Below are 16,487 nucleotides of genomic sequence, written 5' to 3'. Positions count from 1 at the left end.
TACTTCACTATTTCAGATCCTCCACCCTCTACACTCCAGGCCCCATGCTGTAGACATTTTGGAGTTCACTGTTGATTCCTGAATAAGGATGCTTTTATTATGTTATTAACCAATTGTAGTTGATAAAGTAATAATACTTGGTCATTTTCTGTGAGATATATTATATAGTCATAGATAGTAAATGAAACAATGAATTCACACTACTGTGGCTCTTTTGGGTAATGGTGATTGCTAATTTGGCTCCTGAACCACTGAAGTCTAATTATCACTGCACTAGTTAATGCTTCTCTCCTGTCTGGTGATTTACAGAGGATGACAATGCAAACACTTAAATATTACCTTTTAACATTGAAATTAGAAGCGAGATTAATGCATGCAGCAACTTACAAGCACTCCATAAAGTCTAAACACATTCTTTAATTCTAATACTTATTTTCACAATACTAACACACGTGTGAACAAGACTAGTTCCAGCTATGTATGTGTCATTGTTAATCATAGAATATCAGGATTGGAAGGGACCTTTGGAGGTCATCTAGTCCAACCCCCTGCTCAAAGCAGGACCAGTCCCCAATTTTTGCCCCAGATCCCTCAATGGCCCCCTCAAGGATTGAACTCACAACCCTGGGTTTACCAGGCCAATGCTGAAACCACTGTTCAGTTGAGACCTAGGGCCTTGGCATGAGAAGGCACCTGGTCTGCCAGAGTCACAGACTAAATGATCTGGAGGATGGTGTGGATTGCACTCTCAGCAAATTTGCGGATGATACTAAACTGGGAGGAGTGGTAGATACGCTGGAGGGGAGGGATAGGATACAGAAGGACCTAGACAAATTGGAGGATTGGGCCAAAAGAAATCTGATGAGGTTCAATAAGGATAAGTGCAGGGTCCTGCACTTAGGACGGAAGAACCCAATGCACAGCTACAGACTAGGGACCGAATGGCTAGGCAGCAGTTCTGCGGAAAAGGACCTAGGGGTGACAGTGGACGAGAAGCTGGATATGAGTCAGCAGTGTGCCCTTGTTGCCAAGAAGGCCAATGGCATTTTGGGATGTATAAGTAGGGGCATAGCGAGCAGATCGAAGGACGTGATCGTTCCCCTCTATTCGACATTGGTGAGGCCTCATCTGGAGTACTGTGTCCAGTTTTGGGCCCCACACTTCAAGAAGGATGTGGATAAATTGGAGAGAGTCCAGCGAAGGGCAACAAAAATGATTAGGGGTCTGGAACACATGAGTTATGAGGAGAGGCTGAGGGAGCTGGGATTGTTTAGTCTGCAGAAGAGAAGAATGAGGGGGGATTTGATAGCTGCTTTCAACTACCTGAAAGGGGGTTCCAAAGAGGATGGCTCTAGACTGTTCTCAATGGTAGCAGATGACAGAACGAGGAGTAATGGTCTCAAGTTGCAGTGGGGGAGGTTTAGATTGGATATTAGGAAAAACTTTTTCACTAAGAGGGTGGTGAAACACTGGAATGCGTTACCTAGGGAGGTGGTAGAATCTCCTTCCTTAGAGGTTTTTAAGGTCAGGCTTGACAAAGCCCTGGCTGGGATGATTTAACTGGGAATTGGTCCTGCTTCGAGCAGGGGGTTGGACTAGATGACCTTCTGGGGTCCCTTCCAACCCTGATATTCTATGATTCTATGACTACAGCCATTGTAACCATGTGGGGTAAAATTTTCAGAAGCACCTAAGTGACATATTTCAGAGTAGCAGCTGTGTTAGTCTGTATCCACAAAAAGAACAGGAATACTTGTGGCACCTTAGAGACTAACAAATTTATTTGCATCCGATGAAGTGAGCTGTAGCTCACGAAAGCTTATGCTCAAATAATTTGGTAGTCTCTCAGGTGCCGCAAGTACTCCTTTTCTTTTTCTAAGTGACACAGGAGCTTCTGAAAAATTTAACCATGATACAGAATACATCTAGCCTACAGTTTTAAAAGTAGAAAAAATTCATGGCTAAAAATCAAATAAACAGTGGTCTCCACTTAATACCTCAGCTTTTCCTAAATATATTTTTTCAGTGTTTTTTGTTTATATGAACTTGACTCTTCCAATATACCCCATGCTGCACATGCTTAAAAAAAATAAACACACCAGAGAATCCACCCAGCATTAAGTCTTTTACGACTGACTTGACTTCCTATTTATTTTCCACTATTAAAATTTTTTTAATATAGTGTTTACAGAATACATTATATTGTTTTCACAAAGGATTAAAATCTTCTGATAATCTTGTAGATGAGAAAAAAAGGTCAAACTTCTAAAATAGTTGTGTCCCAAAAACCAATTTGTTTTCCTTTTTAATGTACATTTTAAATTTTTTGTATGCAGAAGTACAAGCATTAACCAAGTTTGATAGAGACATACTATGAAATATCATATTAAGGGAGTGATGACAAAACCATATGTTCACTAGCAGCTATTGAGCTCTACTTGCTCTATAAATACTTCACATGGAAACCGAACAAACATCTTTTCAACCCTAGCCCATTGATGAAGTCAGTAGGTGGCTGATGTTCTTTCTAGACCTGTTCCAGGAAGGCACAAAACTGATTCCGATTTATTATCTGATGTATGGAAACAACCAACCCTGTCTAAAAATGTATATTAATAACTCTGGCAGAAATTGGTTCCATTTCATGGCAAGAAATATACTAAAATGGCTGAAGTTGCTCAGCCAAATATTACACACGCCTTGATAAGTAACACACACCACCAAGACTTTCAAGAGGACTTTAAAAGGCAATGTTCATGGAAATATCTATTCACCAAACTCAGTCATACTAATCCAGAGCAATATTGAATTAAGGTTTCTGAATTTCATATGCTTTTATTTAGCACTATAAACTACCAAGTTGAGAGTAACTGTATGCTGTTTAATAAGAAAGTGAAGTCCCAATCTACCCTGCCTCCCATGGACCTCTGTTCTTTCCAGGAAGCTCATTTGTCTTTCATTTGGAATGCAGCTGAAGTTAACATGGCCACTTGTTTTGACAATAGGCATAGCATTGTCAAAACATTGTAATTGTGCATCTCCAACTGTTTGTCAACGCAGCTCTTGGAGTTATGTTTATGGGTTACATAATGCTGCAGTTCCAGCTTGTGGAATGGGTACTGATTTTCAGGAGGGCCTCATACTGGGTCTCCAGTTCTGTATGTGTACTTCTCTAGCACTGTCATTGCTCCCACAGTTGATAATGTATCACCGCTAGGTGAAAGTGGATAAGTATATTTGCAGGTGTAGATACACAAAGAGTTAATAATAGTTGGGAAGGGGTTGAGAGGGAGAGGGTTGGGTTCTTTTTGTTTTTATGAAGGTGTTTAGACTCCAAAACATTTTCTTCATTAGTTAAACTTGAAAAAAAGGTCAGGAATCACCCAGGATAGGTTTAAGGCATTCAAACTTTGTCATAATTCCTAATCAGAGCCTTTTGGCTAAGAGTTTTTGATTTTTAAAATGTTTAAGAAAGTCTCAGTAACAGCAACCCATGTAAGGTTATAATCTCCACCCAAGCCTACTTAAGGAGATTGGGGGAGCCCCTAAATGTGAGGCCCAGAGGCAGAGGTATCTTTAAACAAATTTCAGGGTAGTATTAGGAGGGGGAATAACTACTACAGAGTTTGTATTATGAACCCTGGCAGAGGAAAGCCAAGCTGTGTAAAAAAGTAATCATAAAGGCTTATGAACTAAGAACTCTGCAGGGTTCCAACTTTAAATGTAAGCTCCTTTTAATAGTCAACACTTTCTCCCTAAAAAATCCAGCATTAGCTCAAGGCACCTGTTTTCACTAAGACCAATCTATTACTGAAAAATTTGGAATTTCTAGGCCAGCTGTTTTAGAAATGTGACTTTTGATCAAACCAAGTTAGGAAGAATGTCTCAAAAGCAAAGGAGTCCTTGACTTTTGAACTCTTCTATCTCACAAATAACTTGTCCTGTTTGCCTAAGACTTTCGTAAGGGGGAAAGGGGGAATTTACCCAGGGTTAAGATTGGTTTTGGTTTGGTAGAGGCTGAGATTGAGGAGGATGGTTTAAATATACTCCAAAATACAGCCAGGTTTATAATGGAAGAGAAAGGAATCTATGATCATTTTCAAATTTAAGTGAATTGTGCACTGTGACAAACTTAACTCAAGATACACATTGAAAATACTGAAGTATCACTGTGCAGCAATCTCTGTGGCTGAATCGAGGATGACGTGAAGGGATTCTGAATGTGTTCACATCCAACATACTTCAACCACAAAAAGCTTGAGCAAAATGTGAGGCATTGAAGTGGAGGTATAATTGGAAAAGTCAAGGGATCATTTAGCATCTGCGAATCCTTATTTGTAAAAGCAGTAACCACGGCAATATACATCCAAAAGTATAGGGTTTAAATGTTCGTTGTTAATTTGTTTTAAAATCAATCCTATATTATAATTTTCACATGGCAAGGATTAGATTTCAATATACCTTTCTCCCTTCCCCATCTCAAGACTGGGTCTTGCTCTAATGATTCCCCAAGCATATGCTCAGTTAAAAATAAATAAACAAACACTGACTTACAGCTTCTGATTTGGGAGGCACCGGAGGTGGAGGTAGGGGAACATCTGAAGATTTTGTTGCTGCTGCTAGAGTTCCAGGTATAGGAAGAGATGCAGTGCCACCCTTTGACCGGAAAGAACTTCTGTAATTATCACATTTGTTTTTTTCACTTAGTGAGCGAGTAAGAGGCTGATCGTTAGGCTTCCCAGATTCTTGGTCCAGCCACAGTTCTTCATAAGGGAGATCTGGTTTTGCAGGTAGAAACATTGATTCTTCACTAACTTCAGGAAAAAGGTAGTCACTGCTACTATCACCAGAGTCCTGGTATTGAAGAGCATCATGAGAAAACAGGGCCCACTCGCTACATAAATCTCTGCACCCATGAAGGTTCACTTCACTATTTCCATGCAAGTTGTTTCCATAAACACAAACTGAGAGACGGTGAAAGGACTGTGTTAGTTCATCCCGGGCATAGCTCAGAGAATTGGGCACATGATTGTGCCCAGTGCATCGACTTTTCTTAGGGCTCTTACAATCTTCATTCCAGTCAGTTTTCACATCTCGCACTGCACGGGAATATTCATCTATGTCAAACTGTTCCTGGCAGATATTAAACCAGTGCTGGACCAAGGTTTCATGCCACAGCTCCCCCTTCACAAGACTCTCTGGGAGGCTAAACTTTGGAAGAATCAAGTGCAAGGGAAAATGCATTGGAATAACTTTGTTACCACGCAGCACACAACAAACCACAACAGTCTTGGTTTGAATGTTGACAAACTTGTATCTATGCCCCTCACGGATAAAATGCAAGTCATAAGGGTTTCTTGGTGTGGGGCTTGGCACAGTTACATTAACAGGCAACCTTGTTTTTTCTACTATATTGCGAATTGTGTGCTCGCCTTCTTGCATCTGTAGCTCGAGTGGACTGCGGGTGCTAAATCTGCCCTTGCACTGAAAAGGAAGGCTAATGCTTTCATTGGTCCTATGGTTCATGCAGATGAGACACGGCATTTTGCCTCTGCCTAGCTTGCTGATGGAATTAAGTTTCCCAATTTTCTTGAAGATGGTGTTGAGTCGTGACTTTTCCTTGGACGTTTTTGCATAAAGGATTTCCGCTTGTCCCATTAAAGTGAGCTCATCCCCAGTGCTGAGGGTGATATTATAAACCTCTGTGTCTTCATTGCATTCACCCGAAGCCACCTGCAATATAAATATAAACAAATAAAAATATTTCTCCCTGCACAGTGAAGATAGCACCTGAATTCATACCAAGTCTATTTAGGTGGGATTGGATAGTAGGATAGGAAATTACATCTTGAAAGAAACTGTAAATTATTTTTGTTTTAGTAACTTTAATAGAGTCAAACACAAGAATTTTATCATGAAAATTTGCAAAAGTTAAATTTCTAATATGCACCACACATTACTATGGTCTTGCTTGAGAAAAAAGTAGTCATCTGGAACCAACATGGTTGCTAGAAAGAGTGTGACTATACAAGCCTAGATTTTAGGGAAGGACAAATAAAATATTCTGCATATTTAAATAGCAGCCATCCAAAAGCAGTAAAATGTATTTGGGAGATATTGGTATCCCTAGTTATTTGGCATCCATTCTCTCCTGTTTGCGGCTTTATGGCACTTCTCTGCAGAGGTCTCGGAGGAAAAGGGAAAAAAAGATTCTCTCTCCCACCAGCTTCCTTCCATTGTGCCTCTCCCTTGTGATCCAGGAGTAAAGATACCTTTTTGGTATAATCCCTTCCCAGGCCCTCACGACAGTGAACCCCCAGTCTCTGGGTCAAGAATACTGGTTCTGTCACCTCTGCCCATCTCTTCCTACCAGACCCTAGGCTTCCCCCTTGGTTTTACCTAGATTGTGATTTGAGAGTTTAGATAACATACGTATGGTCACATGTTTCATAGTAGGGAAATTGTACTAGAAGGTAAAAAGATGCCCAGGCTTGGTTGTTCTACGGTTATTACCTCAAGATTGCTGAACTCTAGATCCTCTCTCTAGACAGCCACTCCTATCGGCCTTATATCTGGGTGTCGTAAAAAACACTTTCCCCAGTTAAGTAACAGAACTCAGCTCGCCTTTTCTCAGCAGGATCAACACCTGTATGCAGAGTAAGGTGTTTCAGGCAGACCCTGCCATCCTGTTACAGGCACCTGCTGTACAGTGTAGTAGAGAGTATTTGTGGCTGGGCATGTTGAGCAGGGATTTCATTTGCAGATTTTTTTAAACTATGTAAAAATTGTTTTCTCCACCCACAGAACATCCTGTTTATGTGCAGAGTAAAGCCCTAATTCCGTGATTCAAAATCTGACACTGTTAGCAAATAGCCATCACATAAATTATTAAGACAGCTTACTAACCAATTTTGTTGTCTCACTCTGTTAAATAAATGAGAAATGCTGTAAGTAATTGCCCTCCCCCATGGAAGTTCTGATCTGCAATTTGTCCATATTTGTGAAAATGTGATGGACTTCTGTGAGTCTTTCACAGCAAGTATGAACAGTGCATTCAATACAAGTGCTTCGGTATGTTCAGCATGTCTGCTTAGCATTTCAGTTTCAGTGTTTCCTGAGAGGAAGTTATTCAAGTTCTGCATTATCTAAACAACACTAATCAGTCTAATCCAGGAAACTACCACGGTTTTATTGTACCTGACACCCATTCACAATTTACGCTAGTGGTCAGGCAACATTCAGAAACACTGATATATATATATATAAAAGGAAAACATTCAGTCTTCTGCTGATAACATTTTCATCAAGCTCATTTCAATCTGCTCTTCAAGACCAGTACACAGGAAGTTACATTCAGGATTTGGTTACTGGATGTCATTTTGACTTCAGTGGAATTGGTGGGAGTTGAGGAAACTCAGCACACATTGTGCACACCACACTGACTTTCTTAAAGAGTCATCTTCTGCAAGAATGTTCACCTCCATGGAAGTGCAAGTGTATGTGTATTGTTTCGAAGAGGTAGGGCACAGAATGAGAAATTTAAGACTTGAGAAGTAGCTGTATTTTCTTACTGCCCCCCCCCTTTTTTTTTATTAAAAAAAGGGCACCAGAGGGAGTAAAGGGAAGAGCAAGGGAGGTGTCTCATAATCTATGATTGCGGAGTTGCTGCTTTGACAACTTGTAGTTCCCTAGAGATCTACAACAGTCCAGAACAGAAGGAAACGTTTAGCCAGATATTAAGCTTCAGAGGTGATTAACACCATGGCTTCACAATGAAGAGTGCAGTTCCTGGGTCTGCTGGGGTGAATGTTAGTTATCAGGGATATCAGAGTCTTTTCTTACAGAAAAAGAAAAGCAGCATTTAAAATCAATAATAGTGAACTGATTAATAAATTGGACAAGTCAAATTTAATTTTGTTTTCAACCCCATCTCTTAGCAGAGAGTTTTATAACTTTACTGCATAAATTCACCTGGTGATGATTTAGGAAATAAAGCTAAATTTTACTTATGACATAAGTGTTAAAACAATAAAAAAGTCTTGCCAGGGTTCTAGTCTGGTATTGGCCTTGAATAAAATACAACTCTGCAAACTTCATTGTGAATGGCAAATTCAGTACAGATCAGCTGTTGTCTGAAACCATCATAAGAGAACCACACACACACAAAAAATTAGCTGTAAAAAGGAAAACCAGAAGTTGAAAGATTGCACAACAGACTTAGCTCCCACCTAAAAATCCTTATTAAGGTGAAGTTGAAGACAGATCTCAGTGGGCTGAGTGCATATTAATTCCAACATTCTGGAAAGAGTTAAGAAAACCCTAATTCTCCTTTTCCTGGGTTATGTCTAGATTTGATTTTTTAGTCTATTTTAACACATTAGTTAATATATCTGTAAATTCTAGTGTAGATGATGTAAACGTTTGTTCCAGGACACAAACATTTATTGCTAGTCTGACTAGCAACAAATGTGTGTCCTATTTACCGTATAATTTACAATCACGTTAAACAGTGTTAAAACACAACCAAAAAATTAAGATGACGCATCCTTAAGGTTACATTTCTCAAACAAGGCACCTAAACTACTGTGATTCTGCCCTGTAGCAATGTCCTGAGAAAATTAAACTTTCACTAACTCATTCACTCATAACAATTTCACATTATCAATAACCATTCAACTAGAATGCCTTAACCTTAATCCTATTGTGTGTATGCTGCTCTATGGCTCTCTTTATTGTCGTATACAAATAGCACAATTTAAGTGATCACTTCTCATACTTACAGACCCAATCCCGCCAGGGCTGAGGGCACACATTTCCACAGCGAAGGTGCTCGCAGCACCTTACAGAATCAATCCCTCAGGAGTCCATGGTGGAGAGAGTTATCTAAGTGTTATTACACACAGAGCTAGCTTGGCTCCATATACAAAATTATAAATACGAAGATCAATACAAAATGAGCAAAGCTAGTATGATGAAAAAAGCAGCAGACTTAATTTCAGAGACCTGTATGTATGAAACAAGTTACAGAAGATGTTTTTTCTATCCTCTGCATGCGAACAGGAAGAGACAGACTGGCATCTCCATGGAGGCAGAATTAAGATAGCCCACAGTACGCACCAGTGAAGACAGAACTAACTGAAGAGTCCCCCGATATTTGACACACTGTTAAAAAAAAACTCTTTAGGATTCTATTAAAGGTTGTAACACTCAAGAAATGACAGAAGGAATAATCTGAGAGGAGGAGCACCAATAACCAAACTACAATCAATAACCAACTATATACTGCAAAGCTTAAACATCCTTTATTAATAGCATTAGTGTTTTGGTAGCTCACAGAGGTCTCAATCTGGACTCAGGGTCCCATTGTGACTCACCTCTCTCCTTACTTCCATGCCCACAGGTCAGCAAGGCTATTGCCTCCAGATTGACTCGTGTGTTCTCATTAGGATATTCCTCGCTCCTCCGTCCTAATTCAGTTTTGCAGTATTGCCAACCCCAAGTGATCAAAAATTATGATTTAAAAAAAAAATTGATTTTCGGGGGGGGAGGGGGAGGAGGACAAACGATATTTTCAGTTTGTCTTTTGGCTTTATTTTAACTTTCTTCTACTCCTCTGTCAACTTGTGTGTGATGATTTTAGAAAGAAAAGTAAACATTCAATGATCCTTTAATGCAACCAAAAATGCATGTCTCTCCCCGCCTGCTAGATGGAAACTACACTTCCCTAACTTAGGGTGAGAAGAAGGTAACTGCCATCCATTTCTTATTACTGTCTTGACCCGGCAGCAACATTTCTCTGCCCAGCAGTGCCACTTTCCCAACACCTCTCTCCCCACCTCATGCCAACGGGCCCCTCTCCCAGCTATAGGGCCATACATGAAGGCATGGCTCAGTGGCAGGGCATGTCTGCATCCTTCACCCCAAAGCTCTCGCACAGAACTCTGCCCGCAAACCCAGCCCTGAAAAAAATCATATGAGAAGCTCCTGTGGCCAATCATTGTGACAGCTCCTTCCACAGGCACCAACATCCCACAACTCACCATCAATTTGCAAGAGCTGGCAACACTGCGACCCTGCCTCTTCCTGGATGCTTGGAGGGAACTCTTCTTGCCTACCACTGGCTGGGTGAGCAGCCACCTGAGCCCTCCATCTCCCACCTATCACTGTCCTCTGTGCAACATCAGCCTCCCATATCCACCTGCAGCCCTAAATCTGCCTCTTGTTCCCCCCACTGCCCTGCCCCCTTTCTCCCCATCCACCTGTTCCAGTGTCTCTGCTGCTCTTCATAGTCCTTGTGCCTCTGAATGACGATGACAGCCATTTTGCCTGGGGGGAGGGGAGGTCTGGCTTCTATCTTACTGAGAACAGTGGGAGGTGGCAGTGAATTTTATTAAAGGCCGCCCCACTTCCACACACAGAAAGACTGCAAGGAAATGGGGGCCATCTTGCGGGCTTCTGCCCCATTGACGGTAATAGGAGATGGTGGTTATTCTGAATAAAGGAAAATTTGCAAGTTGGTGCCTTTGACCATGTTTGCATGAAACCAGTAAAACCACACCCAGAATCTCTAGAGCTGGGGTAAAATCATGAGAGTTGGCAATACTGGTTTTGAAATACGTTCATCTAGGAACAAGAGCCCTGCTGATTTGTAGGGAGGTAAAACCAGGCAATGGGATGGGGAAGGATGAGTTCAGTGAGTGAGTTTTGTTGACACAATTCACCTTCCAGCACTGTGACAGCACTGCACATTTTACATTTTTCTGAAAGTTTTTTCCCCTTCCACTTAAAATTAGAATATTTAGACATTTCACCATAAAACCCTGAGGTGCTTGCAGTTAGCTTGGTAATAAGCAAAACCTGGGCCAACAGGTTCTTGATCTTCTTCCTTGGAATTGACTCAGCTATGATTTATGGTTATTACCTCGTAAACAGGAAGCTTCCCCGACATTTTATTGTTAACCTGGCACAATCCTCAAGTAACCTTCTCTTCTTCCCACCCCACCCAGTTATTTTTGCCTTCATGCTTGTTCTTGCAGGATGCATTATCTTACAGCTACTAACATTAAATACCATACTTTATATCTCCATTACCCCCTACCCCTCTTAAATCTTATTGCTTAGTGATACATGACAACTCCTTCCTTCGTGGTATCTGCAATATTTGCTGCATTGCATTTCAAAACCCTTTCTAAATCACTAACAGACATTTAAACTGAACCACTCCCAATACTAACAAGTAAGTTTGGGATTTATATTCCACCAGAAGGATCCTCTTCCATATATTAGTTGCTTTCTGTTCTCTCTCTGCCAGTTATCAATCCATGTCAGGAGTTCAGCACTGATGCCAGCGTTTTGACCTCACTCACTGGCTTCCTACAAGACATTTTATCAAATGCACTACAAAACAGTGATGAATTACATCACTGTAATCTTTTAAACTCTGTCTCCTGAAATTCAATGGCAATTTAGATTGACTAAAGTGACATTTGCTGCAGAAGACAGACATCAGGTAGATAAAAAATGATTACCTAACAAAAGTTTTGTACTGGGAAGATTAACATATTGCCTCTCACAAGTTAGTGCAAAGTAATAAATTCTTCCAATAGCTGATGGTATAGGTTTTCAAGTCCTAATTGTTCTAATCTGTTATCGTTGGATGAAAAAGTGTTTAACCATCTGGATATATAAAGGTTTATATCAAAAACATTTTATTTAGTTGCTTCATTATAGCTGGTTACATCTGCTGCATCTTATTATGAGGGAGCGCAGCAGTTATGCTACAGTAAAGGTGACTTAGCATCAGTGCAAACTAAAAATCCTTTAACTATTCTAGTCACCTCTGTAGCAGTACTTTTGAGTATTTGAGCTGCTTTACAAACCCAAGTTAAGTTACTCGGAGATAGCAAAAAAGGTTAAAAAAATAAACAGCTCTGTTTTTATTCTTCTAAGGATTGTTAGAGTATTCAGCATTGGTGAGGCCTCATCTGGAGTACTGGTTTCAGAGTGGTAGCCGTGTTCGTCTGTATCAGTAAAAAAACAGTGAGTACTTGTGGCACCTTAGAGACTAACAAATTTATTTGGGCATAAGCTTTTGTGGGCTAAAACCCATTTCATCAGATGCATGCAGTGGAAAATACACTAGGGAGATATATATACACACACACAGAGAACATGAAAAAATGGGTGTTGCCATACCAACTGTAACAAGACCAATCAATCAATTAAGGTAGGCTATTATCATCATCGGGGGGGGGGGGGAGAAAAAACCTTTTCTAGTGATAATCAGGATGGCCCATTTCAAACAGTTGGCAAGAAGGTGTGAGTAACAGTAGGGGAAAAAATAGCATGGGGAAATAGTTTTTACTTTGTGTAATGACCCATCCACACCCAGTCTTTATTCAAGCCTAATTTAATGAGGTCCAGTTTGCAAATTAATTCCAATTCTGCAGTTTCCTTGAGTCTGTTTTTGAAGTTTTTTTGTTGGAAAATTGCGACTTTTAGGTCTGAAATTGAGTGACCAGGGAGGTTGATGGTCTCCGACTGGTTTTTGAATATTATAATTCTTGACATCTGATTTGTGTCAATTTATTCTTTTTTGTAGAGATTGTCCGGTTTGGCCAATGTACATGGCAGAGGGGCATTGTTAGCACATGATGGCATATATCACATTGGTAGATGTGCAGGTGAACAAGCGATAAAAATAAAGGGAAGGGTAACCACCTGTCTGTATACAGTGCTATAAAATCCCTCCTGGCCAGAGGCAAAACCCTTTCATCTGTAAAGGGTTAAGAAGCTAAGATAACTTTGCTGGCACCTGACCAAAATGACCAATGAGGAGACAAGATACTTTCAAAGCTGGGGGTGGGGGGCGGGAAACAAAGGGTCTGTATGGCTGTGTGATGCTTTTGCCAGGAACAGATCAGGAATGCAGACTCAGAACTTTTATAAAGTTAGTAAGTAATCGAGCTAGAAATGAGTTAGATTTCCTTTTTTGTAATGGCTGGTAAAATACGCTGTGCTGGGTGGAATGTATATTCCTGTTTTTGTGTCTTTTTGTAACTTAAGGTTTTGCCTAGAGGGATTCTCTATGTTTTGAATCCGATTACCCTGTAAGGTATTTACCATCTTGATTTTACAGAGGTGATTCTTTTACCTTTTCTTTAATTAAAATTCTTCTTTTAAGAACCTGATCGATTTTTCATTGTTCTTAAGGTCCAAGTGTTTGGGTCTGTGTTCACCTGTACAAAGTGGTGAGGATTTTTATCAAGCCTTCTCCAGAAAAGGGGGTGTAGGGCTTGGGGGGATATTTTGGGGGAAGACATCTCCAAGTGGGCTCTTTCCCTGTTCTTTGTTTAACACGCGTGGTGGTGACAGCATAGGGTTCAAGGACAAGGCAAAGTTTGTACCTTGAAGAAGTTTTTAACCTAAACTGGTAAGAATAAGCTTAGGGGGTCTTTTATGTGGGTCCTCATATGTGTATCCTAGAGTTCAGAGTGGGGAAGGAACTTTGACAGAGCCTCTTATGGTGTGGCTCATGTGATTAGCTCCTATGATGGTGTCCCTTGTATAGATATGTGGACACAGTTGGCAATGGGCTTTGTTGCAAGGATAGGTTCCTGGGTTAGTGCTTTTGTTGTGTGGTTGAGTATTTCCTTCAGGTTGGGGGGCTGTCTGTAAGCAAGGACTGGCCTGTCTCCCAAGATTTGTGAGAGTGATGGGTTGTCCTTCAGGATAGGCTGTAGGTCCTTGATGATGCGCTGGAGAGGTTTTAGTTGGGGGCTGAAGGTGATGGCTAGTGGCGTTCTGTTACTCCCTTTGTTGGGCCTGTCCTGGAATAGGTGACTTCTGGGTATTCTTCTGGCTCTGTCAATCTGTTTCTTCACTTCAGCAGGTGGGTACTGTAGTTTTAAGAATGCTTGACAGAGATCCTGTAGGTGTTTGTCTCTGTCTGAGGGATTGGAGCAAATGCGGTTGTATCGTAGAGCTCGGTTGTACACAATGGATAGTGTGATGTGGTCTGGATGAAAGCTGGAGGCATTTAGGTAAGTATAGCGGTCAGCAGTTTACCGGTATAGGGTGGTGTTTATGTGGCCATCGTTTATTAGCACTGTAGTATCTAGGAAGTGGATCTCTTGTGTGGACTGGTCCAGGCTGCGGTTGATGGTGGGATGGAAATTGTTGAAATCATGGTGGAATTCATCAAGGGCTTCTTTTCCATGGGTCTAGATGATGATGATGTCATCAATGTAGCATAAGTAGAGTAGGGGCATTAGACAATGCTTCCTCAGCTCTCGTCCCCTAAGTAAGCCATAAAAATGTGTCCAGTTTTGGGCCCCATACTAGAAGAAGGATGTGGAAAAATTGGAAAGAGTCCAGTGGAGGGTACCAAAAATTATTAGGGGGCTGGAGCACATGATTTATGCGGAGAGGCTGAGGGAACTGAGATTATTTAGTCTGCAGAAGAGAAGAATGAGGGGGGATTTGATAGCTGCTTTCAACTACCTGAAGAGGGGTTCCAAAGAGGATGGATCTAGACAGTTCTCAGTGGTAGCAGATGACAGAACAAGGAGCAATGGTCTCAGGTTGCAGTGAGGGAGATTTAGTTTGAATATTAGGAACAACTTTTTCACTAGGAGGGTGGTGAAGCCCTGGAATGTATTACCTAGGGAGGTGGTGGAATCTCCTTCCTTTTGAGGTTTTTAAGGTCAGGCTTGACAAAGCTCTGGCTGGGATGATTTAGTTGGGGATTGGTCCTGCTTTGAATAGGGGGTTGGACGAGATGACCTCCTGAGGTCCCTTGGACTAGATGACCTCCTGAGGTCCCTTCCAACCCTGATATTCTACGATTCTATGATAAAAACACACAGTTTTTAAGAGGGATGGATAAATGGGAAGAGTAAGCAGTTGCCTGCATGATCAGAGACTGATAGGCTCCTAAATTTGATGAGTAGGGCCATTCTTGTCAGTAGTATGCATGTGTTTATTTCCATCACCTGAAGCAGGCTTTCCCTGGTTCCAGGAGTTAAGGTGGTATCTCAATACTGCTTATAAACGGAAAGGTTCAATATAGCCCTAAAGCATGATGTTAGTACTGTATAAGGCCAGGTAACAATGAGGACCTAGGCTACAATTTAAATTTAAAACTGAAGATGGACTGATTTTAGCAATCACTGCTGTGGCATTTTAAAATATCACATTGGTTACAGACCTCTAAAGCTATTTTGTTTTTGGAAACAAAAGACAAGCTTATTAGGACTGACAAGCTGTAATGCAACTATGCCAGTAAATCAGCAATTTATTCATTCAGTTGCATAACATTTTTAAGGCTTAGAAAACTGATAAGTTCTCAAGCAAATAAAAGCTCTTGTTTTATTTCTGGGAAAAAATGCACTCTGTAGAGCAGTGGTCCCCAAACTGTGAGGTGTGCTCCCCTACGAGGGCAGGGAGGAACATTCAGGGCAGCATGCGGCAGGGCCCAGGCCAGCCCCCACTTGGGGTTGGGGAGGGAGTGCCAAGCTTCCAGCCCCACTCTGCCCCCAACCCCGTTCAGCCCCCAGGCCCAGCTCCACCTCCAGGCCAGATCCACCACCAGTCCCACTCTGCCCCCAACCCTAACTCCCTTCCATCACCAGCCACATCTCTGCCCTCATTCTCTCTCCACCCCCAGACCAGTTCTGCCTCCAGTCCCAGCCCCTCCCCTATCCCCAGTTCCACCCCCAGCTTCACTTTCAGCCCAAGCTCCTCTGCTGAGGAAGCCTTGTCTGTGCAGTAAGAGGGGCGGAGTGGGGGGGAGGAAATAGATTCTGTTAATGGAGGTGGGTGGGTGGGTTGCGACTGGAAAAGTTTGTGCACTGCATCTGTAGGGACTAGCATAGTAAAGCACTATGCCAAGAGGATTACTTAAACATACGACTTTTCAGAGACTAAAGGCAATTACTTAGGAACTATAGCACATGTGCATTTTCCAACTGCTCTACAAACATTCATTGTCAGAATATTTCTTGGAGGCAGATAAATCATAGAATCATAGAATATCAGGGTTGGAAGGGACCTCAGGAGATCATCTAGTCCAACCCCCTGCTCAAAGCAGGATCATTCCCCAACTAAATCATCCCAGCCAGGGCTTTGTCAAGCCTGACCTTAAAAACCTCAAAAGAAAGGAGATTCCACCACCTCCCTAGGTAATGCATTCCAGGGCTTCACCACCCTCCTAGTGAAAAAGTTGTTCCTAATATCCAAACTAAATCTCCCTCACTGCAACTTGAGACCATTACTCCTCGTTCTGTCATCTGCTACCACTGAGAACTGTCTAGATCCATCCTCTTGACAACTTAGTGCTATTAGCATTCGAAGAGCTGTTCCCTGATATAGCTCAGCTTTTCTCTAGTGGTTTCCCTCCACCTGTGGAGAATCAAGAAAAGCCATCTTCACCAGTGTCATGGTGCTATATAAACAAAAGAAGATCTCTGTGGTGATTTACCAAGTAT

The 16,487-nt window shown here is 41.5% G+C and overlaps 1 protein-coding gene across 4 annotated transcripts in view; it reads right to left on the bottom strand.

Moving 5' to 3' along the window:
- Positions 1-16,487, bottom strand: part of GAREM1 (GRB2 associated regulator of MAPK1 subtype 1) — a 123,923-nt gene that overhangs the window by 12,114 nt on the left and 95,322 nt on the right. For all 4 annotated transcript variants that reach the window (XM_073331292.1, XM_073331294.1, XM_073331293.1 and 1 more), the window contains one exon: positions 4,555-5,733. In XM_073331292.1, coding sequence (XP_073187393.1) covers positions 4,555-5,733 — 1,179 coding nt within the window. The remainder of the gene's footprint in view (positions 1-4,554; positions 5,734-16,487) is intronic.

The sequence above is a fragment of the Lepidochelys kempii genome, chromosome 2 (genome assembly GCF_965140265.1).
Source record: "Lepidochelys kempii isolate rLepKem1 chromosome 2, rLepKem1.hap2, whole genome shotgun sequence".
In the NCBI taxonomy this organism is placed as follows: domain Eukaryota; kingdom Metazoa; phylum Chordata; order Testudines; family Cheloniidae; genus Lepidochelys; species Lepidochelys kempii.
The sequence above is the reverse complement of the archived record's forward strand: the minus strand, read 5'-3'. Positions and strand labels throughout refer to the sequence as shown.